General features: G+C 46.6%; 1 protein-coding gene and 1 long non-coding RNA gene across 3 annotated transcripts; one reads left to right on the top strand and one right to left on the bottom strand.

Annotated features, from left to right (window-relative positions):
• Positions 1-3,509: 3,509 nt before the first annotated feature.
• Positions 3,510-23,496, top strand: LOC148216386 (uncharacterized). Of its 2 annotated transcripts, none has more exons than XR_015795456.1 (5): positions 3,510-3,699; positions 9,638-9,861; positions 10,293-10,422; positions 10,789-10,968; positions 11,457-23,496. It is a non-coding gene; the product is annotated as an uncharacterized LOC148216386 (long non-coding RNA). The 2 variants fall into 2 exon arrangements; XR_015795455.1 differs by lacking the exon at positions 3,510-3,699 and adding an exon at positions 3,709-4,469.
• LOC148216387 (arylacetamide deacetylase-like 3) lies at positions 7,586-9,531 on the bottom strand. Its single transcript, XM_088136998.1, has 3 exons — positions 9,423-9,531; positions 9,153-9,216; positions 7,586-8,351 (listed from the first exon to the last, which is right to left on the bottom strand). Exons 1-3 carry the CDS (start codon positions 9,529-9,531, stop codon positions 7,586-7,588), a joined length of 939 nt encoding a protein of 312 aa, XP_087993124.1.
• Positions 23,497-25,018: the final 1,522 nt, after the last annotated feature.

A 25,018-nucleotide genomic window follows, 5' to 3' on the forward strand; every position in this document is an offset into this window, starting at 1 on the left:
GAGATTGTTTAAAGTACTGAAGAAAGGTCCAACAAAGGTCAACTACCATTTGAATGGATTACAGAGAAAGATTGTTCTGTGTAGAAGGAAAAAGGAATATAAAACTGGTTTATTTGACCAGGGGTAAAACGGGACACATTATTCTGGCTGATTCTTTTTGGATTTGCAGATATCTTAACTAGGAAAAAAATGCGGTACACTGGATTTGTTTATACTTAAGTTCTTGTGTTTAAGTTCTTTCCTTTATTGTTATTTTGTGTATCTTAATTTCATAGTACTCAGACTGGCTTTGTAATTGTTTTTACTTAAGGTAAGGGAGTGTTTTTTTTTAAAAAGGAGAAACTATTTCTCTTTGTTATGCTAAAGTTTAGTTTTTTATGGATTTGCTTCTAGTTTAGAGTTGAGATGTGGAATATTTATCTTGAATGAGAAATTTAAGGCAAAATGTTGTGTATTGCAAAGAAGAAATGGTCTCTTTGTTACCTTAAACCTTTATTTTGTTGTTATTGGCATACTGGGACCATTTTATGCCTTTTAAATGAGATTTTGTTTTAGCTAAGAGTGGAGATGTGGAATGTTGAACTGTATATAGGTTAGCTATCGTTAATATTTTGGAGCGCTGTTTGGACTTTTTGCTGAGGATCGGATGGGAGAAGAGGTTGCTCATTTGATTTGCTTATTGGTAAGAGATGGATTAAGGGATGAAGAGTTTTACATTGGTTAAGTGAGAGGAGGTGAAGGGATTGTAGAGTTGCTTATAGTTGTCATGATAAGAGTGGGAAGGCACTTTTTTAGGGGGAGGGGTTTTTGGTTTTGTTTCATTTTCTGACATCTTTTTCTTTTTCTTGTATTCTTTTCTTGTTCTATCTAAAACTTTTAATGAAATTATTGGAAAAAATATTATTGTGGTATTATTTTACAGATCAGAAGGGTGGGGAGATTCATTTCCCAGTCCATTCAGGGTGTGAAAAAGTTTGGGAACACCTTTCCTACCATCGGTTGGGCGGGCGGGAAGGGGAACCAGATCTTCCCGGCTGAATCACTTAGCTAGCAGAGAAGTCTTTGCTTCTGCTAGAAAGCCAGCAGTCTGTTGTGCAGCAGCCTTTCTTTTTATGCACAGATTCCAGGTGAACTGGTTCTCTTATCTATATGCTTTCCATCCCTTTAAAAGGCTTGTCCTGCGATTTTAAGGGTTAGCTTCTGCCTCTCCAGACATCTCGCTGTATCCTTGTGCCAAGTAGTTATATTAACAGGATATTCAAGCTTACATCCCAACGCTTGGGTGGTTCTGGTGAACAAATATTTTTCCTCTAGTGGCAGCACAGGGTTCAGGATAGGAGGGAGGGAGGAAAAAGAAGCTGAAGCGCCTCTCGCAACCGCAGCCACACCCCGAGCGCACATTTAAATGAAAGGTGGGAAAGTAAAATGAAGGGTCGGGAAGGCAAGAGTGAAGTGGGCAAACAGGCACATTATCTACGTGCTCCTGAAACTCTCAGTGTTCCTGTTTGCAGCCGTCAGTTGGGTGAAACGGCGCATCAAAGGGCGGCAGTTTTTGAATCACGGGACCTCAAGTGGGCAATCTCTGCCAAGGGTAAAGAAAAGTGTGATTAAACTGCAGGTGAGTGATCTTTAAGCCAATAACAGAAATATATCGATAATACTCCATTCTAAAAGGAAAGAATAACCCGCACGAGGATCGCTGGCAGGGGAACCGCAGCAGAGCCCCCGCTCACCCTGGCTGCTGCCAGAAAGCTCAGGGGAGGGGCGGGGTGGGGCTTTTCCCAGCCCTGCCTTGGGCACCCCGGAGCAGGCTGCCGGGTTTCTGGCCACATCTGTGGCTTGCAGAGGTCGGCCGGCCGGCCCCTCTCTTGGTCAGCGCTTCAGGTCGGCCTCCTGGTATTTCCAATTCCGCCACTGTCCTTGCTGGTCTGGGATTGGGAATGGAAGGGAAGGGCAAGGAGAAAGAAAGAAAGAAAGAAAGAAAGAAAGAAAGAAAGAAAGAAAGAAAGAAAGAAAGAAAGAAAGAAAGAAAGAAAGAAAGAAAGAAAGGAAGGGAAGGAGGGAGGGAGGGAGGGAGGGAGGGAGGGAGGGGAGGGGAAGGGAAGGGAAGGGAGGAAGGAAGGAAGGAAGGAAGGAAGGACGGACATGGGAAGGGAAGGGAAGGGAAGGGAAGGGAAGGGAAGGGAAGGGTGAAGGAAGGAGAAAAGGAGTGAGAGGAAGGGAGAGAGGCAGGAAGGGGGAGGGGAGGGAGGGGGGAAACACATGGAGTTGAAATTACAGTATCCCAACTGCTATACATGAATGTATTGGGTAAAATGCAACAAGAACAACAACAAACCCTTACAGGACTTTTAGAGTGTTACAGGAAAGAACAGGGACATTTTTTCCTCTGCGCTTGGCTGCGAAGTTGCAGTATTTTGCACCCAGTTGAAAGCAACATGTAGCAAAGCCGGCCAAAATAGCTTTGGGAAATCATGATTTTCCATGCCAAAATTAATCTTAAAAGCATTAACCTTTAGAAAACGATTAAAATGATATATATAAAAATTCCTTCCGTCCTTCCTTCCTTCCCTCCCTCCCTCCACAAATAATATAGGTCTGCGCCACTTGCCCTGCCCTCAGGAGAGACCCCCCCCATGAAGCCTCCTCCTCTTCCTGCTGCCACTTTGCCGGGGGCAGGTGGAGGCGAGGGAGCTGCGGACCGCGAGGAAAACTGCCCCCCGCGGCTGTCCCCAGGGGCCCCCTCCCATGGGGGAGGGAGCGGGCGCCCTCGGGCAGCCCTGCCTGCCTTTCCCTCTGCGGACCGACTTCCCCGGCCGTGCCGAGGGGAGCTGTATCTGGCCGGCGGAGCGGAGGGTGGGCGGCTCGGCGGACCGTAGAGAGATGAAGCCCGAGGGCGCGAAGTCTGCGCCGGCTCCTTTGGCGTTCGGACGCGGGTCGCGGGCACACAAGACCCCGCGCAGGTCAACCGCGGCCTTGCCTGTCATTTATTTCCCAGCCCTGTCCGGCCGCCCGGCTCCCGCGCGGGAAGCCCGGCGGCAAGAACCCCCGCGGCGGCCGCAACGGCAACCGAAGCCACCGCTCGGCCGGCTTCGCGTCCGCCCGGGGTCCTCCTGGGTGAGGGAAGGGGGGGGGGCGCATCAGAGGCTGCCCCGCCCCCCGGAGCAGCGCTTCTCCACCTGCGCAACTGTCAGGGGCGCGGACTTCAACCCCCAGCGTCCCCTCGCCAGAAGGCGGCCCGGGGCGCTCCGGGAGCTGAAGTCCGCGCCTTCAGCGCCTCGCCCCCTCGCCGGAGAGAGCCTCCGCCCGGCAAAGCGGCTGCGGGTCTCTCCGACGGGGCCTCCGGCGGGCTTCGTACCCGTCCAGGCGCCCGGGCCAGGGGAGCGCCGGAGGGCCGGCCGGCCCGGCGGGAGGGGGAGAGGGGAGCGGGCGCGGAAGGAGCCGAGGCGGGCGCCCGGTTCCGAGCGGGCGGGGCGGGCGCCTGGGCGGGGCGGGGGGCGGGGCTTGGCTCCCCGCCCCCCGCGCAGAACTGTCCGCCCGGCTGCGCGGCGCGCACAAAAGCGGCGCGGGGCTGGCGCGCGCTCGGGAAGCGCGAGGAGCACCGCGGGGCGGCCGTCTGGCGCGGGCGGCCCGCGGCGGCGGCGGTGGGGTCACCGCCCCGAGAACAGTCCTGAGGAACCCGAGGCTCCCCTCAGCCAGGTGGGCATCCCGGCGGCGCCGAGAAAAGGGCGCCGCCGCCGCCGCCTCTCCGTCTCCGCGCGGGCTTTCCGGCGGGATCTCGCCCGGCCCGGCCTCGGGGATGTCCGCGGCGGCTCCGGGGCGCTCGGCTCCGCGAGTGCTTCTCAGCGCCGCTGGGAGCGGCGCTTCCCCCCCCGAGGCCGGGGCGTGTCGCGGTGCGGACTGTCCGGCGGGGCCGGCGTGAGGGGCGCGAAAGGCGCCCGCGGGGGGCCGGCGGCGGCGGCGGCGGCGGCGGCTGTTTTTGCCGCTTGCCAAGTAGGAGGCCGCTGGCTCGCGCGTGTACGAAGGCTGCGGGAAACGTCCAGCGCCTTCCTGTGAACGGCGCGGCGCTCTTCTCTCCCGGAAGGCCAGGACTGCCCGCGGGCAGCTCCGCGGCCCCCTCTCGAGCGCGGGGCCGATCGGAGCGCGGCTCGCGGCCTCCTTCCTCTTCCCTCAGGGCGAGGCTCTCGGGCTGAGCGGAGGGTCCCTCGGCCAGCCCGCGCCTGTGCTGAAGGGCGGGAAAGCGCTGGGCCCCTTTGCCCTGCGGTACTTCGGGGGTTTTCAGTTAGACTTGAGCCTTTCCGCTGCCCGCCCTCTCTCTCAAGACCAGGCAGCGGGGGAACCGGTGCAGCGTCTCCTTTCACCGCATGACTTTTCCAAACGCGCAGTTTTCCTTCAAATCCAAGAATCTTGCCATCTGAAGTCACCGCATTTTCTCCAGTGCCTCGAGAGACTGCTTCATGGGATGAAAGGTGCCCACTTTTTAATTTGTTATTCATCTATTTATATCAAAATTAGTCACTGCCCATCTCACTGAAAGAGTGACTGGGTGGTTTCCAATACAAACAAGGATAAGTACTAATTGAAATACACTAAGACTGTGTTCTTAAATAAATGAATAAGTATAAGGAAGTATGCTTGTTTCTGCAACCATTCTCCATCTTCAAAGCACTCAGCAAAATGTGGAATCCTATTTTCTTGAAAATACTCTTGTAGTTCTGCCTTCAGCTCAAACAGCCTGTTGGGAACTCTTCCTCTGCTGAGCCACCCTATTTCTGTGTGAAACAGGAGACTTGTGTGCTCTTTGTCCAGGTTTTCACAGTCTCTTAAACATCTTGAGTGAACTGGTCTTTGTTTAATAAAGTTAACCATTTTTGTAGCATCATCCAGAACCTTTTCATTTCATCTCCAAGAGTTTTTGACACCAATGCCTCTCTGGGAACAAAGCAGTATGTTGTCACAACATCACAGTTTTCTTTTCTTACATGAGAAACGAAACCGCTCATGGAGCACCAGCAGTACAGATGCCAACACAGTTCTTCCATGACAGATTTTTTTTGTTTCCAAATATGAAGACAAAACTTTAAATACATCTTGGCCTTTGCATGTTTCATGTAGCAGAAAAGGTTTTCTCAAGTGTCACCTTCATTTACAAATCTTACAAATGCCAAAGCGTGACATTTATTCTTGAAATCTGTTGACTCATCCACTTGGATAGAAAAGCTGCTGTTCTTCAGTTTATCATATAAAACCTCTTCTGCATCATGTGACATGTTATCAATACACTGATTTGTACTGTTCGATAGTGGAACCTTTTCAATTTCTTACACTGCATCTGGTCCTAGCATTTTTCACACTATTATTTATATGGTGGCATGATTACTTTAGAAGAGAATAAGTGTAGCTCAGGGTTGAACTGTGGAGTCCTTGGGGTTCTCTGAGGTTGGTTGTTTTCTTGCAAACGTTTCATTACCCGGCTAGGTAACATCTTCAGAGTGATCTTACAACCAACCTCAGAGAAGCCCAAAGACTCCATGATTACTTTCTCACCCAAAGTGTGACTTTTCCTTTGCTGTATAATAAGTTCTGCTGTTAAATAACTTGCTTCTTGGGCATTTTTGATTGACTTTCATTTAAAATAATTCATTTAAAATAATCAGAACTTTTACTGGTCATAAGGCCTTGATTTGTAGTTAAGTGTCTGTTTAATTTTGCTGGAGCCATTGCTGCATTTGTAAGTTGTTTTGCCACAAATGAGGCACAGCGCAATAGGACAACTTCAATCACCAGCCCATGTAAAACCCATTGATAGATAGCTTTCCTGGTAAAGATGGACTTTTTTTGAGTCCGTTGAGTTAGCAGTGCAGGGAAATGCCTGAGAGCATTTTGAGAGCATTCACGGTTCCCAAAGGGTAAGGTTTAATGGCTCCCATCTATTGATATCTGAAGAAACCTCTCTCCATATTTTATTTATATTACGTGTTGCTGACTGAGTTCTATCCTTTGGTATACACATACCTAAATATTGAATAGATTTGGTACAAATACAGAATTGATACTCCTTAAATGAATGGGTGTTGAGGGAATAACAGGGACCCTTCGCTCTGGCCAGAGACCCTGGGGGTTGGGAGGAATGCACGCTTGAGATGGGGATCGAGACAGCCTCTTGTAAGGTGATCTGGCTTCCCTTCAGCTTGGGAACTTGGATGTTCTCCAGCATGAGCTCTTCGTTGGCCCAGCAGAGGGTTGCGAAGCACTGTGTGGACCCTCCTGAAGAGACCTTCCTGGATCCAGCTACATTGGACAGCTATCATCCTGCCTTCAGCCTCCCCTCCAACCAAATCTTGTTGAGAAGGTGGTGTTCCTCCAGTTACAGAGCGGCCTGGAAGAAGCAAAGAATCTGGACCTGTTTTGTTCAGCGTTCGAGCCTGGCTATGGGATGGAAACTGCCTTGGTTGCTCTGGGGGACTCTCCTTATCAAGGCCTGGATGGGGGAGTGTGTCCCTGTTCTCCTGCATGACTCTCTGAGGCACTCAGGACCACTGAACATGACATCCTTCTGGACGGCCAGTGAGGACTGGGGATCGGGGGCATCATTTTGCAACGGCTCCAATACTTCCTGTGGAGAGGTTGGCCTGCTGGACAGTCACTCGTGGAGAAGGATCAGACCTCCTCCATCCCCATTTTTTAGCATTCTCAGGAGACAACTAGGACCATTATCTTTTGATTTGAAGTGAGGTTGGTATTGGGATGCTGACAGTATCGTTTATAAGTTGCCACCCCAGGCCAAACTGGAGATGCTCTGGAAGTCTTGACCTAATGCTCAGAAGCTATCGGGGCCTGGGTGGGATGAAACATCTGAGGCTGAGCCCCTAACAAGACAGAGTTCCTGTTTGTCCAGATCAGTGTATACTACTGCAGCGTGCCTCATATGAGACTACCTTTGAAGATTGGGTGGAAACCTGAGTTGGTACAGAATGCTACTGCCCCTACAGGCAGGTTATACCTGTGTTGTGGGGGTTGCACTGGCTTTCAGTAGACTTCCAGGTACAGTGTAAGGTGACTGAAAGCCCCGTGTGCCTTGGCTGCTAGGTGTGTTCAGGATCGCCTCTGGGTACGACCAGTCTGTCCAGGGCTCTACATCCAGTCCAGGATGTTGGACATTCCCCAAATAAAGGAAGTGAGAACTCCAGGCCCTTCAGGATCGTGTGGCAGACCCTGCTTTGTGCAATAGCCACCTCTGGGATCAGCCGGCACTCATGATGTCATTTTGCGAGGCTGTGAAGATGGAGCTCTTGAAGTTCTGAAGTTCAGTGTTATGCTGTTTGGCCACCTGTATTGAGAAATACAGGTGTTGTTTTTACTGACTTTAGTATTTTAAGTTGTTCCATGGGGGCAGTTTTATGCATATATTGACGTTAGGGATGTTGCTAACTGCCAGAAGTGATACCGCGTTTGGCAGAATAAAAACAATTAAGCATTCTCAATTGAGGAACTTTTAGAATAAGCAGGATCTACTTCTGTTTTACTTTTCTGTGTGACTAAAGGCTCTTTTTGATCATGCCACCAGAATCAAGGCCCAAACCTCTCATAAACCCTTTAGAAACTCCACAGTTTTGTCCATTATTTCCAACCCATCTGAAAAGCCAAAGTCAAAAATGTTAAGCACTCCATGAAACCCTTTCTCAGCATGGAACCACGTGACTTTCACGCTGTGCTGCTCCAGAAGCTGCTTATACAGCAGGGAGTCATCACGAAAGATGTCATATTCGCAGCTCACAATGCAAGTCTCTGGCAGCTGTTGAATGACAGAATCTTCAGCAAAAAGTGGAGAAAAAGAAGGTTGGAGAATTATTGCCAACTGGTCATAGATGTCACGTTTGAAAGGAGCCAGTGGGATTCTCTTGTACCCCCGACGTTTAAATTTCTCTGGGATGTTGTCTGCATCCAACCATTTTCCGTACTTCAGCCTCATTTCATATGGCACGTGAGATCCTTTTGCCACATCTTCCAATAAAGAAGAGTCCCTGTTTATGTATTGGAGTGCATAATAAAGCATGTTTTGGCGGAGCAGCAGTGGCATGGCAGAATTTTGTTGATAGGATGGCAGGTTGAAGTCCATCGCCTGGAGATATGGGTAGATCAGCATCTGAGCACAAAGCTTTGGAAGATCTGGCTGCTCTGTGAGTTTCTGAGCAACGACAGTTGCATAATTGCCCCCTGCACTGTCTCCACCAATGATAATCTGGGAAGGATCCACCCCGTGGTCCTCTGCATGTTTCATGAAGTGTAGGGTTGCAGTAAGGCAGTCCTCCCACTGGGCGGGAAAGGGGTGCTCAGGAGCTAAGCGGTAGCTGCAGAGCCATAACAGAGAAACAAGCCATCAAGACAACTTAGGGATGGATAAAAGAAGAGTGGATGAGCAGATGTATTGAGCAGTTAGCTAGTGTAAGGTGAATCCCATGTAGTTTGACTTGGCAGCAGTGCAGAAGTGGCTTGCCTTTGGCTTTTTCTAGGGGTGGGGTGGGGGGTGTCTATATGTGGTCACCTTCCTATGGATTTTTTGTATACATTTGAATTTTTTAAAAATGAAAACATTGCTTTCCAGGTGTCATCTGGGTCTGAGTGTTATCTGCTGTAGAACTGAAGGAATGAATTTGGTCAAGTTATGTCATGGAGACGAAAAGGACACGGGACAGTTTGGTCGAGAAGAGACTTAAACCAGAGCTGAAGCCAATCCCTGAGCACAGGTCCAGGGTCCTATAAGCTAGACCGCAACCAAAGTGAATCCAATACAAGTCAGCAGAGGCCTGGTCCTGCTCTCCTCTTTCTCCAGGCCATGATGTCCTGGGGAGAATCCAAGACCAGAGAATCATAAAATCCTGAAACCTTGCATGGATCCAAGTGCCATCAAGGCTACAGAGTCCAATCCCCTGCTCTGGGGAAGAACCCAAATTCTTGCACTGTTGGGAATGGTCTGGTCCGTAACATGCTTTGGTGACCTTACGAGGGATCTCGTCCAAGTCAGGGCTCCAGGGTCTGCACCCCGTGGCAGGCGAATCCTTCGCAGAGCACTAAAGAACATGTTTGGCCCAACTGAGCCCATTCACAGGATGCAGCGACTTCTGTCAAAGCAAGAGCCTCAGCGCACTCACCCGACGGACACAAGAACTGAATTGCTTCGCTGGGCGATTTTACTGCAGACATTCTCGTACAGATCTAGGAGACAAAGACAGAACAGAGAGACCTTCTTAACGTCATGAAGCAACATAAAAAAATAAGTATACTCACAATTACCAGGATCTCATTTTGTGAAGAAGGTGCTTTTTTTGGTTCCAGCATTGAAATTCCCATAACCCTTGAGCAGTTTGAAAGCAGCAGGGATTCTAAGCATGGTAAGCAGGTTGCTGCCTTTTAAAAATTACTGGCGTCTTTCACGGATAGGGACAGGGGCTTTTGTTCTGTGCCTTCCCGAAACCTGGTCCCTCCGTGTGTTCTCTGGGCATTTGCAGCAGCCACGGGTGGCTGGGGCATTCTGGGAGCCCAGGGACCCAGAAGACCCAGGCTTGGGTTTGGTTTCTGGATTTTTGCTGACAGAGACATTTGGGCTGAATTTACTTCTTTTTTTCTTTTTTAATAGAATTTACATGGACTGCCTATCTGATATAAGGATTCAAGGCGGCTCGGAACCATAAATAACAGTCGATGATATACAGTTGTCAATTACATACCCATGGTCTTCTCTGATACTCTTCTGAACGTGGTTTTACAACTCAGTTAATTTTATCAGCTTTCTGATAAATCGCATGATATTTGATGCTATTGCAGAGATCACCATTTTGTTTGTAGAGACTGCCAGCAACGGTGGGTGACAACCTTTAAAATCTGAAATAGTTTAGGTCTGGGATATTTCAGGGATCCCTCCTCCCGTGCCTGTCTCCTGGGGAAATCTGCGGGCAGGTCAAAAAAGTCAAGATGGGCAGCACGATACATGTGTAATGCACATTTATAAAGGGGAGGGGCTTCATATACCTGCATCCCCCATTTTGCTTTTCTGACCCCAGCTGCTTCCCCGCACCCCAAGAACTGAGAGGCCATGAGGGTGCTATAAGCAGAAACGCCTTTTCAGAGATCCCACCTGAATTAAGCTGTCTCAGGAGACCAAATTAGCATCCTCCTGATTGGTTAAAACTTTCAAATTTAGGATGGTAGTTCTTCTGTGGGCAAGGTAAATTTCACTGAAGCAATATTTATTTCTTATTTACCACCTTTATTTGTATGCTGCTTACTCCTAGGGCTCTAGTAACGACATTACTTACAGAACCTGCCTATCTCCCTCCTTGTATTTTTTTCTCTTTTGATTCGGGATTCGATTCCAAACCAGTACTGTGGAGCACAGAGGAAAGCAGGTGGACAGGCTGGCAGGTAAGTGGATCGTTCTGGTTACTCCGTGCCCAAACCCAGGTCAAGATAATCTCTCAAAATTAAGTTTGGGTTCACACAACTAACTATGACAAAGCGTAGTTGATCTGGTTTGGGTTAAGCATGTGGTTTGCTAGTGTGGTTAGTAAATTACAGTTTTATTGTTTTGTGTATTATGATAATCCAGTAAATGTTTAGAACAAGTGTTCAAGCTCCCCAAGAATAAAATAGAAAACCAGAAATGGGGGGTGGGGGAACCTTCCCAAAGTCCCAAAACAGGCTTCAGTGCTGCTTCAGATCCTTCAGCTGTGACCTTAGAGATGAGCCAAGAGCAGTTTGGCCTCTTACCGATGCTTCCAAACATTCCAGCTCCTCCGTGGAAGAAAACGAATCCCTTTCTTGGGCCGGCAAATGGTGCTTCGGGTCGATAAACCCTGACAGGGATACCATCAAAGCAGAAGTCTTTGGAGGACACACCTGCAGCCAGCTTTGTCTTCACTGGACGTAGGATGAATTGGATTGCAACAACCTCCTTGCAGATGCCCAGCAGTTCAGTAATCCTCCCCTGGGTAGAGAGAGAATCCAACATGCATCCTTCTGTTTTTGCATTCAGTGAACAAGAGAGGTTCTTGTGGGCACCTGGTGCCATTTTGCCCACCTCTTGCTTTGCTTTGGGCAGATCTAGATCTAGGTTGGTACCTGCTCTAGTCGCCCATCAATCCACGCAGGTGATTGCAGCCAGGGCGGTCTCAGAGTTGGGCTCCAGTTCAGACGAGGTCCAGGGCTTTGAGGCTGAGCAGATGGTGGGGACAGCAAGTCTGAAGTCTGTAGCTGTGCCACGGGGCATACTGGGACACTTAGCTACGGATGTTGCTTGTAGGAGGACTCCTGGCATTGGCCATGGAATTTGGGATCAAGTCTCTTTTCTCTCAATCTTTCCTTCCTTCCCCAAGGCTTTTATCTCAGACTAATGATAGCTCAGAATCCCAATTTGTAAACAGTCCTAGCAGGTAATTTTATTTTTTTTATTATTTTAGCACCCCCTTTAAGGCAGACCACCCCCTTCAGGCCGCATCGTTATGAAGATAGAGACATTAACACTGGGAGATGGAAGTTAACTCAGGTGGCCTTCATGTTGCTGACTCCTACAAATGGACCTTGAGCTTGTTTGGAGGTTCTAGCAGGGGAGCACAGCTTCGGGTCGATAAACCCTGACAGGGATACCATCAAAGCAGAAGTCTTTGGAGGACACACCTGCAGCCAGCTTTGTCTTCAATAAATCCATTAAGGATCGGACTACAGGAACCTCCTTGCAGATGTCCAACAATTCAGTAATCTTCCCCTGGGTAGAGAAACAATCCAACGGACATCCTTCTATTTTTGCATTCAGTAAACAAGAGAGGTTGAAGAACTAGGGTCAAGTCCCTTTTTCTCAATCGTTACCTTCCTTTGTAAGGCTTTTATCTCAGAGTAATGACAGGGAACCTGTTTCAAGATTAATTACTTGAATTGATAGCTCAGAATCCCAATTTGTAAACAGTCCTAGCAGGTAATTTTAATGCTAGGCAGAGCCCGGATGATGATGAACTCCCTTTTTATTACTTTGGTACTTTAGTGAGTAACTGCCATAACAGCAACAAGAATAATGATAATGTTGTTTGATGGTGTTAAAGGTATTGTCACAGGATATGTCATTCCAAGTAAAATTGCAAAAGGCAACTTTACTTGGAACAGCTTATTTCGTGTGATGATACCTCTAACACCATTAAAGAACAACATCTGCCTATCCCAGGTCCTTGGGAAAGATTCAATAGGTGGATAAAAATGCCAAATCCAGTCTGACTGTGCGACCAACTATTATAAGTATAAGAAAATATCCTGAGATTAGGTTGGCCTCCACCCTGCTGGCCTTTCGTAAGGTTTGAAAAGACCTATTTTTGTGTCGGAGCCTGGGCCCCCAAGTGTGGGACAGACCCCTTTTCCTGGCTCTACTGAGGACATTTTATAATTCTCTGGTGGCTGTGCATTTTATTAATTGTTTTATTTTTTGTATCGTATTTTTTTGTTTTTTTTAAGGTTATGATTCGCCCAGAGTCACATACTTGAGATGGGTAGCTATATAAATTGAATAAAGTAAATAACTTTTAAAAGCCCTTGAACAGGTCTCACAATCAAGGACCCCCTGATTAGATGCTTTGAAGCATTCACAAGTGCAGTCCTACCATCCCCACAACGCTTTCCTCTAGAACCTGCAACAAAGTCTTAGGCATTCCTGAGAAACATGAAGCAGTTGAGGCCAAAGGCTGAACGGGAAGGATTGATTCAAGCAGCCAAGAGGAAAATTACACCGCATTTTGACTTCTTGTTTCTCATGCAGGGTCAAGGTCCACTTTTGGTTCCCAGAATTTGATCTTGCTCCAGAGCTGGGTTATTTGTTTCAGTGATGTATAGTTCATAGAACAGAGTCTTTCCTGACCCGTTACCCGTTTGGCCCCTAGTCTCCACTTGGACATGGACCTGTTCATGAAGTCACCAGCAATCAAGGGGTTCTTCCTTACTACATGTTCTTCATGTCTACTTTGGCCAAAGTTGAAAATGTCAGTATGTAGGCACAACATATAAATTTTTTAAAAATGCCTTTCTTCTCTTACCCAGAATAGCTTTCTTCCTCTCAACTACATTGAAAAGAAGGAAGAAAGTCCCTGTATATGCTCAGCTTATAGTCACCAGCAGGTTTAAATATTGAATTCCACCAAACATGTCCCAGTTGTCCCGGTCTCAACAGCTTTCCTTTCAGATGATGCTAAACTTACCACAGTCGCTATCATAATGAGTATCCAGTAAGCCATTCGAAGCTTGTATGGATGGTCAAATTCAGCAGGTATGCTGGTGTGGAGGAGATCATAGCAAATGGCCCAGGACAGCAGCAATAAAACAGCGAGTCCTGTAACTGCTCCTGCCCCAAGTAAGATGCTAGAAATCCAGGCCATTCCAGTGAATTGGATGAAGGAATCAGATGGGGAATCGGATGAAGAGTGAACTGAGTTCAGGATGACTCCATAGATATATATGTGATGAAGCAATTTGCTTGCTCACACACCTTCACATGAATATTGATTATAGACTAGAATTAACTATTGTGAAATCAATGTGGCAATTTCTGATTTAGGAATGAATTGAGTAGCATTGTCCAGAGTTTTCCAAGGGCTGTTGGCTAGAGCTGTACTTGGCTGAATGCTTGGAAACCTCCTCTGAAAGCCATAACAGATGGTAGGGAGCAGCCCGGGTATATTCTTTGACTGGTGGTGGCCCTTCAGGGAGTCAGGTGGTGAAGCTGGGGATGTGGAAAAAATTCTGCAGCATTTTTTTCCCTTGCTGTTCTCATTCAAGTTTGTTTTGGGCATTTATTTTGAAGAAGAAACATTTGGAATTCTTCTAGGTGGGTCGGGTGCTCTTCTGCTTACTTCCTGATGAGGTGACCAAGGATTTGCGAGTGACTCTCTGTCTTTCACTGCACCACTCTTTCTCCAGCCCTGTGAGGCCTCCCTGGTGTGGAGTGATAGAGAAAGGGGTAAGAGAAAACAGCAGTAAAACATTTGTATTCTGTACTTTCACAGGAAAATTGGCTCAAAGGTACTCCTAAGAGAGTCAGAAGAAAACCATCAAGACCTCTGAGAATAATGCAGGAAAATGGAAGTTTCTTTTTCTGATTTAAAAATCCATCTGAACAATTGCAAGGTAGCTTTTACATGGCAAGCACAAGACGGGGAAATTCTGCATTTAACACTGTTGATCATGGACTTACTGAAGGTAATTCAGTAAATAATCCAGTAATTCTTCAAGCAAAGTTAGAATTTGGGAATGAGAATCAGGATATCAGCTGATTTTGAAGAGTCAGTTGGGCAGGGTTATCACAGCATAACAGAAATCCAAGAAGGGCTTCAGTCAAAGGAATGCTTTCTTTGTCACCTGGATTCTTTTGATTCCTACTGATTGGACCCACAGCCAACCCTCTTCATGCTGTTGCAAATGCATGAACTAGTTTTCAATTTAATTACTAGCATGCTGTTTTTCGGATTACTAATTCTGAGTGCGTAGGTCACTGAATACACTGTTCAAGGAAGTTTGTCCTGGGCCTACCTGCCAATTATTTCTTTTCTATATCCTTTAATCTGATCTTCTCTATTTATAAAGTAAGATTAATGCGAACATCACGTGGCAGATGTGGGTGGTTATGATGAAAATTATCTGATAATGATCCCTTATTGTGAGCTGAGGAGGATGAATTTAGAAAGCATGTTACTTGCTGCAAATACTAAGGAACTGCCCTCATCCAAGAGGTCCTTCCTTGTCTGGAAGACTGTATATAACATTCTGATATTTTTTATTATTCTCTATTTTATTATTCTCTATTTTATTATTCTCTATTTTTTAAAATTTATTTTAATTTTTTTGTTACAAAAAGAAAAAAAATACACAAGTGCTTTAATAAAAAAGTGAAAGAAATACAACAAAGAGAAGTGTTAATATATCATTATAACAATAAACAATTACAATTCTATATGCACTTATCTAATGCAAATATTAAAGCACATAAATATTTCTAATAGTTATATGACTATCATTTTTTTTAACCCAGTATATTTTGTATAAATGAGTCCCATATTTCATTATACATCGATATAAAGTCTATGTCTATAGGCAATCTGCTTGTAAGTAGCAAGTGCAATCAGGTCTTCAATCGGTTGAATAAATGGGGCCATACGTTTATCTTTCCAATGCCGCAATATCAATCTTTTGGCCATAGTAAGGGCATGGAGAATCCATTTACGTTGTCCATTGTCAAGTTCCATGTACTAGGTGTAAGGTTTACCCCGTTCAGCCCCAATGAAACTCTCGTGACACGCAGGTTCAGCAAAGAAGTTTATTAGAGTGTAACGTAGGTAGGTATAGACAAAGCCAGGGTTGGCTTTGCATAACTTACATGGTGTTTTATAATTTCCCCATTCCTGCGCTTTACCCCATTGCCTAGTTACCGATTACCCGCAGTAATCCCCCCTCGCCCAAATGGCAGATTCAGTCTGGTTCTTTTGTCTTCTTGGTTGCCGTCTATTGTTTGTGTGGTTGTTGCATTCGTTGGGTTTTCCTGTTGCATGTAAAGCCAGGAGTTCTCAATCGCGCGCTGATCGCTGCGCTTCTGAGCCGCTGCGCTTCCCTTTGTCTGCAGCGCTCGAGGGAAACCGGGGGTGATACAATGTATCCGCTCTTGCCCGGAGTTAACCACTGCCACCTGTTGCCCATTAACTCCCGGTTTGGCTCACTTCCCCTTTTTCGCTGCTCACGCCTGGGGTGGTGAAATCGACTAGGTGAAACTGAGCAGCGGCGTTCTCTGTGCCATGCCGGCTGAATCTGACACTAGGTATATAGTTCAAAAGAAGATGAAAATGTTAGCTTTTGTCGCACAATCGTATTTATATAGTCCACTACTTTCTCCCAAAACTTAGTAAGTATAAGGACATTAAAGAAACATATGCTTTAAAGATACTTATTACATCTCCAACAAAATGCTGTTTTTGACAATCCTTTAGTATACAGATGTAGTGGAGTCCAATAAATTCTAAATATTATTTTTTGTTGTATAAGTCGTAGTTTGAGGTCCATTGACACTCTTGCTATAGAAATTAAGACATTCTTCCATTCTAGGCAATATAGAAACCTCTATTTTTTATTCCACTCATCCCTTAACATCTGCATTTCCAATTGATTTGTTGATAACAAATATCTATATAAACTAATAGTTTTTTTAGTTTTAATAGATTTTTTTAATCCCACCTTTATTTTTTTAATAAATAACTCAAGGTGGCGAACATACCTAATACTCCTTCCTCTTCCTATTTTCCCCACAACAACAACCCTGTGAGGTGAGCCGGGCTGAGAGAGAATGACTGGCCCAAAGTCACCCAGCCGGCTTTCATGCCTAAGGTAAGCGAGCTCACAATCACTTGGTTTCTAGCCTGGTGCCTTAATCACCAGACCAATTGGCTCTAATTTGTTCTAATGTCTCAGCTGTCTCAGAAGCTGAAAATGCTGCTGGTCCAAACAATGTTGTTAACAAATGTTGTAACTGTAAATATTGCTACTGGGTTAGAGTAAGATTAATGAAAACATCACATTGCAGATGTGGGTGGTTGTGATGAAAATTATCTGATAATGATCCCTTATTGTGAGCTCAGGAGGATGAATTTAGAAACCACGTTATGTGCTGGAAATACTAAGGAACTGCTGTCATCCAAGAGGTCCGTTGTCTGTACAATAAGTCAGTGTATTGATGACATGTCACATGATGCTGAAGAGGTTTTGTGTGATAAATTGGAGAACAGCAGCTTTTCTATCCAAGTGGATGAGTCAACAGATTTCAAGAATAAATGTCACGCTTTGGCATTTGTAAGATTTGTAAATGATGGTGAAATTTGAGAAAACCTTTTTTGCTACCAAGAACTACAGGAAATTTGCAAAGGCCAAGATATTTGATGTTTTGTCTTCATATCTGGAAACAAAAAGTCTGTCTTGGAGGAACTGTGTTGGCATCTGTACTGCTAGTGCTCCATCAGTGGTGGGCTCCATGAGCGGTTTGGTTCTCTTGTAAGAAAAGAAAACCCTGATGTTGTGACAACACACTGCTTTGTTCCAGAGAGGCGTTGGTGTCAAAAACTCTTGGAGATGAAATGAAAAGGTTCTGGATGATGCTACAAAAATGGTTAACTTTATTAAACAAAGACCAGTTCACTCAAGAATGTTTAAAAGAGTATGAAAACCTGGGCAAAGAGCACATAAGTCTCCTGTTTCCCAACAGTTCCCAACAGGCTGTTTGAGTTGAAGGGAGAATTGCAAGAGTATTTTCAAGAAAATAGGATTCCACATTTTGCTGAGTGCTTTGAAAATGGAGAATGGTTGCAGAAACTAGCGTACTTAGTGGACAACTTTCATCACATGAACCAGCTGAAGAAGTCTCTGCAAGGCATTGGAGAAAATGTTTAGACTTCAAGTGAGAAGATTCTTGGATTTAAAGGAAAACTGAATGTTTGGAAAAATCATGTTGCAAAAGGGAAATACTGAAATGTTTCCACTGCTGCTTGGGCTTGAGAGTGAGGAAGGACACTGGAAAGGCTCGAATCTAATTGAAAACTCCCTTGAAATACCGCAGAGCAAAAGTGATCAGAACTTTCCCCCCCTTTCAACACAAATGTATGACTGGGTGAGGGGTCTTCTGCTCAGCCTGAGAACTTCACTTTGAAGGAAGAGGAGGAACTTTGTGAGCTGCGGTCTGATTGTGCACTCAGGATGAGAGTCACTGATCTGCCCATGGACCAATTCTGGATTTCTGGGAAAGAAGAGTATCCTGCCATTCATAGGAAGGCATTGAACATTTTGCTGCCGTTTTCTTACATGCGTGAGCAAGCTTTTCTTATTTAACAAGCATCAAAAGCAGACAGAAATTGTATCGTCAAAGGCTTTCACGGCCGGCATACGGCTGGTGAAGAAGACCTAGAGAAGTTCCTGAACCACCTAAACAGCGTCCACCCCAATATACAATTCACCATGGAAAAAGAAGTGGGCGGCCAACTTCCATTTCTAGACACGTTGGTCATACGCAAACCAGACCTCAAATTAGGACACAAAGTCTACAGAAAACCCACCCACACAGACTGTTACCTACACAAAAACTCCACCACCCACGTCAGAAAAGAGGCATTATCAAAACCCTCATGGATCGTGCCAATCGGATCTGCGAAACCCAATTCCTAAACTCTGAACTTAACCACCTTAATTGGGTCCTACAAGCGAATGGCTACTCCAAGAATGAAATAAAAAGAGCCATCAAACCAAGAAAGCAACATGCGACTGAAGAAGAAAAACAGCCACCCACCAACAAAGTATTTCTGCCCTATATCAAAGGGGTCACAGACCGCATGGGAAAACTGATGGAAAAGCACAATTTCCAAACAATCTTCAGACCCACCAGAAAAGTACAAGAACTGCTAAAATCAGCAAAAGACAAAAGGGATCCCCTCACCCCCACAGGAGTATAGTGCATACCATGCAGTTGTGGGCAAGTATACATCGGGACCACAAAACGCAGCAGCCATACCAGGATAAAAGAATATGAAAGACACTGCAGACTACAGCAACCAGAAAAATCTGCAGTAGCTGAACATGCTCTCAAGCACAGTGGACACAAAATCCTATTTGAAAACACAGAGATACTGGACAACACCAACAGCCACTATACCAGGCTATACCGGAAAGCCATTGAGATTCACAAACACCAGCATAGCTTCAATAAAAAAGAGGAGAGTCTAAAAATCAACAAAACCTGGCTACCAATCCTGAAAAATACAGCCTGCAAAAGGTCAATGAACTCAGCTCAACCACCAGGACATGTGAACAGTTCACACAATGAACTTGCTAATCACCCCCAGCAGCCCCTCGTTAACAATTCAATAGAAGAAAAAACCCTGCCTAATCCCCAGGAAGATACACACAGATGCTGACACCAAAACAAGCAGCCACTCAGTAACCCAACCCCACCCACACACCCCCAATCCCCCCCTTCCCCCCCCTCAGATCTCTATAAATACCCACAAAAGGGTCACATCACCCTGGGCACAGAGAAAACTGCTCCTGTCTATGCTCCTGCACTCTGAAGATGCCGGTCACAGGTGCTGGTGAAACGTTAGGAAACAAAACTTCAAGACCACGGCCACACAGCCCGGAAGACCCACACCAGCCAGACAGAAATTGTCTTATTTCAGCTGAAGGTGAAGTAAGATGTGTGCTTATCTCACGTCTGGCCCAGAACTGAGTATTTGTGCAGCAAAAAACAAGGACAGGTTTCAGATTAAGGAGGCAAGTTTCATCCTTTATTTTTAGTTTCAGAATGCTTTTAATGCACATACAGGGGCCCACACATGAGACAAATGTAAGGTTTACCCTATTCGTCTAGAGAAACTCTTGTGACGCGTGTGTTCAACAAAGAAGTTTACTCAAGCGTAACGCAGCAGTTACAAACAAAGCCAGGACTGGCTTGGCACATTTCATGGTACAGTTTATAGTTCTCCCCTTCCTGCGCTTTGCCTCGTTGCTAAGTTACATATTGCAGGTTGCAGATTACCAATTGCCCCAGTAATCCCCCCTATTACTCCAATGGCAGGTTCAGCCCAGTTCTCATTGCCCCTTGATGGCTCTGCCCTGCCGGCGTGGTCGTGTTTCCTCTGGGTTCTTTTAGTTACGCGCAAAGCCGGGGTTTTCCAATCGCGCGCTGATCACCTTTCCGCGAACCGCGGCTCAGTCCTTTGTCTCGGCGCTTGCGTCTAATCAGTGTTGATACAATGCTTCCACTCTGCAGTTTCTTGTTAAGCGGGCGCAGGTGGCTTGTTAATCAGCCGCGGCTTTCACTTCCTCTTTTCCCCGGCTTGTGAGCGGGTGGTAGAACTGTCTCAGTGTGGCTGGGCAAGTTCCTAGCCATGCCGCGCCGGCTGAATCTGACAGGATGAAGGAAGGGAGGGAGGAAAGCAGGAAGGAAGAAAGGAAAGGGAGGGAGGGACAAAGGAAGGCAGGAAGAAAAAAGGAAGGAAAGAAGGAAAGGGAGGGAGGGATGAAGGAAGAGAGGAAGGCTGGAAGGAAAATGGAAGGAAGGAGAGGGAGCGATGGATGAAGGAAGGTAGGAAGGGAAAAGAAAGGGAAGGAAAGGCAGGAAGGAAGGAAAAGGAAGGAGGGGAAAAAAGGAAGGAAGGAAGGAAGGAAGGAAGGAAGGAAGGAAGGAAGGAAGGAAGGAAGGAAGGAAGGGTGGGCCAGAAGGCATGGCCAGCTGTGTCTGCATGAATGGCAGCAGGGACTGAGAGCTGCCATGAGTCTCATCAGAAAGTATGGGGCTTTTTACTACCCCCCCCCCCGGCAGGGCTGCAGTGACAAAGTGCAGGGGGCAGTTGCCAGGAGTCCAAAATGAAGGCTGGACGGCACAACTTTCAAGCATGTATGTGACATACAATTCCAGCTTCTATAATTTAACAAAGAAATATGTAAACATTTTAACACACCACTGTTACATGTATTTGCAATTTATTTATATTGTGGCACACAAATTTGTACTTGTTTTGGGAAAAGCCACACAAAACCTTTTCCACACATGGGACATCAGAAATTAGAGGCAAGGCTGCACAGGGGTGGTAAGTGGGAGTAAGAGGTGAGGAGTGGCCAGGAGGAAGCTCAGTGGGGTGGCTGGGAAATATATACACACAAACACACATGTTGGACCCAAAACAGGGTTCTTGCCTGGAGACGACTGCCAATAACTTCACTGGACACAAGAAACCTTTAGAAGTTTCCTTTATTGTTGCGCAGCAGTAAAGGGGCTACCTCTGTCAAAAGAGGCACCCCGAGCACAAAGAAATTGGGTTTTTTATACATTAAGTTCAAGAAAACAGAGCCAAAAGGAAGGATAATAATTGGTTAGGAGGCTCTTTATTGTGCGCCATACTGGTGCAAACTTAGGTTATTATGATGGATGGCTGTCAGATGACATCTCGTTATCATAAAGAGACAATATGCCTATAAGGGACAGTATACAATACAGTGGTACCTCTAGTTACAAATGCCCCTCACGAATTTTTCAAGATACAACCAGCTCCAGCCCCAAAAATTTACCTCGACTTGCGAACTCGCCTCGACTTACGAACCGGATCCAGGGCCATTTCCCACCTGTTCCACATGGTCCGCGGCCATTTTTCCGCCCGTGCCACGTGGTCCGCGGCCATTTTCTGCCACGTTCCATGTGGTCTGTGGCCGTTTTCTGCCCGACACGTGGTCCGCGGACATTTTTCCGCCCTGCTGCGTGGTCCGCGGCCGTTTTTCCACCCCTGACGCGTGTTCCGCGGACGCCGGAACAGATTAACAGTAATTACATTGAACCTTATGGGAAAATTTGCCTCGTGTTGCGACCAATTCGAGTTGCAACCAGAGGCACAGAACGGATTAAATTCGTAACTCGAGGTTCCACTCTACTAGGAAGTCTGGTATCATAAGAGATAATATCCAGGGAAGGGTCACTAAGTTAGTTCACATTTATGTATCTCTACCATCAGGAAGGGGCACCAAAAGGGAGGGGAAATTACAGGCTAATTCCTCTGTGCCTTGGGAGGTTTCATATATGGGTTACCACATCCTTGCCCTAAAGACAGAAGGGTCACTAAGGTTAAAAGACCTATGATAGGTTAAGGCTGGGAGGGATCAACTATAGGTTCTTGTTTTCCCACAGGAATCGCACTTACAGTATTTCTCCATTTCATGCCCCTAATTTTCCCCCCTTTGGTCCTTGGAAGACTTCCAGTCTGAAACAGGACCACCACTAACTCCTACATATTTACCGCTTCCAGCTTTCAGCATCATCATTTTGGTGCTAGAAGTCCAGCTGGGGCACAGCCTACAAACAAGTGGTAGGTACTAAAAAGCAACACACTACTGTAGTATTCCTACCACCACAACAAACAGCATACCTACAAACAGCTTCTTCAGCCATCCCCAGCCTGGTAATCATGATGTGAGGGATTCCCATAGATCATGAAAGGGAATTGAGAGGGCAGTTTGAGTTATATTATGGAATGTATCAGACTGCTGCATAATCATTTTGATGTCAGTGAGAACCTGACCTTTGTGGCTAACATAAGTGCAGCAACTGGAGTTCACAAGGGCACACACGCCATCTTGGCTTGCTAATAGCATATCCAAAGCTATTCTGTTCTGGAGCACCATCTGCTTTTGGAGGCAATATATAAGCTTCACCCAAAACCTGGCTTCGGTCTTGAATAATCCAGGTGTCCTTTGTAAGGGTATGAATATTGGAAGATTGGGTGTCACAATCCCCTGTGTCACTTGAATACTCAGGCCACCTGTGCACTAGTGTCTCTTGAAGAGATACTTCAGTCCTCCCTCTTCTGGGTCCACGGGCTGTAGTCCACTTGTCTTCTGGGGATTCAGCTTTCTTCACCCTTGTATGGTGAATCCAGTTCTTCACCTTTGTCTACCTTGACCGCCGTATGCGTTGTCAGCAGTACCTGGTAGGGTCCTTTCCACTTGGGTCCAAAAGGTTCCGAAGTCCAGGTTTTTACTACCACATAATCTCCTGGGCTAAAAGGATGTATTGGGTGATCTAGTCCAGGTAGGCGACTTTCCTGCAAGTACCAAGAAAAAGAGGAATTCACGGCAGATAGCTGTTTCACATAGTCCTTTACAAGTTCATTTCCCAACTGGGTCTCAGGTATCCCTCTCCTCTTGAAGGGGTAGGGTCTCTCATATAGGATCTCAAAGGGTGATATTTTAGTGCATTTGTTAGGGACAGTTCTCATCCTAAAGAAAGCAATTGGAAGTGCTTGAGGTCATTTTAGGTGGGCCTCCTGGGCTATTTTAGAGATGATCTGCTTTAGTATCCCATTAGCTTTTTCTACTCTCCAGAACTCTGAGGGTGATAAACAGTATGGAAATTCCATTTTACCCCAAGCTGCTTACAAACCTCTTGTACCACCTTTGATGTGAAGTGTGGACCATTGTCACTCCCGATTCCCTCTATTGGGAGGCTGAATTGGGATAATCTCTTTCAATAGTGCCTTCGCCACCTCCTGGGCCTTATTGGTCCGACAAGGAAAGGCTTCAACCCAGCCAGAAAAGGTGTCAATTAGGACCAGCAAATATTTATATCCCTGGCTTTTTGGTAGCTCAGTGAAGTCCACCTCCCAATTTGCTCCTGGATATGCTCCCCTAATTTGTGTCAGATTCAGCCGGTGCGGCACGGCTAGGGACTTGCCCAGCCGCGCGTAGTCAGTTTCACTGCCCAGCGCCAGCAAAGGAAAAGGGGAAGTGAGAAACCGTGAATTGATTAATGGGCCACCTGGGACCGCTTTACTAAACCGCAAGTGGATACTTTGTGTCAACGCCAAATTGCCTTGAGCGCTGCAGACAAAGGGGTGAGCAGCAGCTCGGGGCAAAGCAATCAGCGTGTGATTGAGAACACCCGGCTTTGCGCACAACAGAAAGACCCAACGAAGACAATGACCACGCCAGCGGGGTAAAGCAATCAAGAAACAAAAGAACTGGACTGAATCTGCCATTTAGGCGAAAGGGGGGATTACTGCAGGTAATTTGTAACCAAGCAACAGCTAAGCGCAGGAACGGGGGGACTATAAATTGTGCTGTAAGATGTGGCAAGCCAATCCTGGCTTTGTAATTATGTACGTTACGCTTGAGTAAACTTCTTTGCTGAACACACGTGTCACAAGAGTTTCTCTGAGTCGAACGGGGTAAACCTTACAATTTGGACTCCAGGGGCGCTGTCTGTCCCTCTTTTGGATTATTAGCTTGGCATGTAGGACATTGTCCCACTACCTGAGAGGCACGGGTATAAGCTCCTGGAGCTATGAAGCCTCGCAGAATTGAGTTAGCCAGTGCCTGAGGTCCCATGCAAGTTCTTCCATGGGTCTCTTTCAGAATATGCCACAACACTGCTTGTGGCAGAACAACCTTATCCCCAAGCCTCCACCATCCTTATAGGTCTCTCTCTACCCCTTCCCACCTTTGGAGCCTCTCATTTTCCTGTGGTGGGTATGGAGGCTCCCCTGGGGGAAGAGCAGACTCGGGCTTGGCAATCAATGCCAGCTGCTTGGCCATCTGTTGCAAGGCTGCTGCCATGTCAACTCTCCTGTTGCCATCTGCTGTTTTAGTATCTTCCTTTGAGTGAGCCTTCACATGGGCAAGTGCACTGCCTCAAGTAGGCGCAATATCTGGGGTCCATATTTTACCTCCTTATTAGCTGCTGTCAATAGGCCCCTTTCTTTCCAGATTCTCCTGTGGGCATGGGCCACTCCAAAGGCATACTTGCTATCTGTAAATATTGTTACTAGCTTTCCTGTACTCCAGGGCTGTTGTTGATGCTATAATTTCAGCCAACTGGGCTGAGGTACCCGGAGGTAGTGGCCCCATCTCAGTCACCTCCCATAGGGTTACCACTGCATACCAAGCCTTTCTTATTCCTTCCTGCACAAAACTACTCCCATCTGTAAAGACTCATACTCTGCATTCTGGATTGGGGTATCCTTTAAATCTGGTTGACTGGCATGAGTCTGATGTAACACTTCCACGCAATTGTGTTCCCTTTTATAATCCAGTTGGGGCATAAAGGTAGCCGGGTTTAGCCTACCTACTGTTTTCAGAGTCGCCTCGGGTCTGTCTGAGAGCAACACTTGGTATTGGGCTAGGCGGCCACTTGTCACCCAGTATGCCCCTTTCTTTTCCAAAAGGGCCATCACTGAGTATGGCACGAAAACTGTGAGGGCTGACCACAGTTAGCTTCTCTGCCTCTTTTTCTCATAGACTAGTCGCCGCCACCGCCCACAAGCAAGCCGGCCACCCCAGAGCTACAGTGTCTATTTGTTTGCTAAAATAGGCTACAGAGCGTTCCCAAGACCCCAGCATCTGGATAAGTACTCCTGCTGCTACTCCTCCCCTCTCATGCAGGAAAAGGGAGAAGGGCTTTTCCAAATCGGGGAGTCCC

This window comes from Python bivittatus, unplaced genomic scaffold (assembly GCF_059951505.1).
Source record: "Python bivittatus isolate LINGU-HERP-01145 unplaced genomic scaffold, Pbiv_v1 ctg000090_np1212, whole genome shotgun sequence".
NCBI lineage: Eukaryota > Metazoa > Chordata > Lepidosauria > Squamata > Pythonidae > Python > Python bivittatus.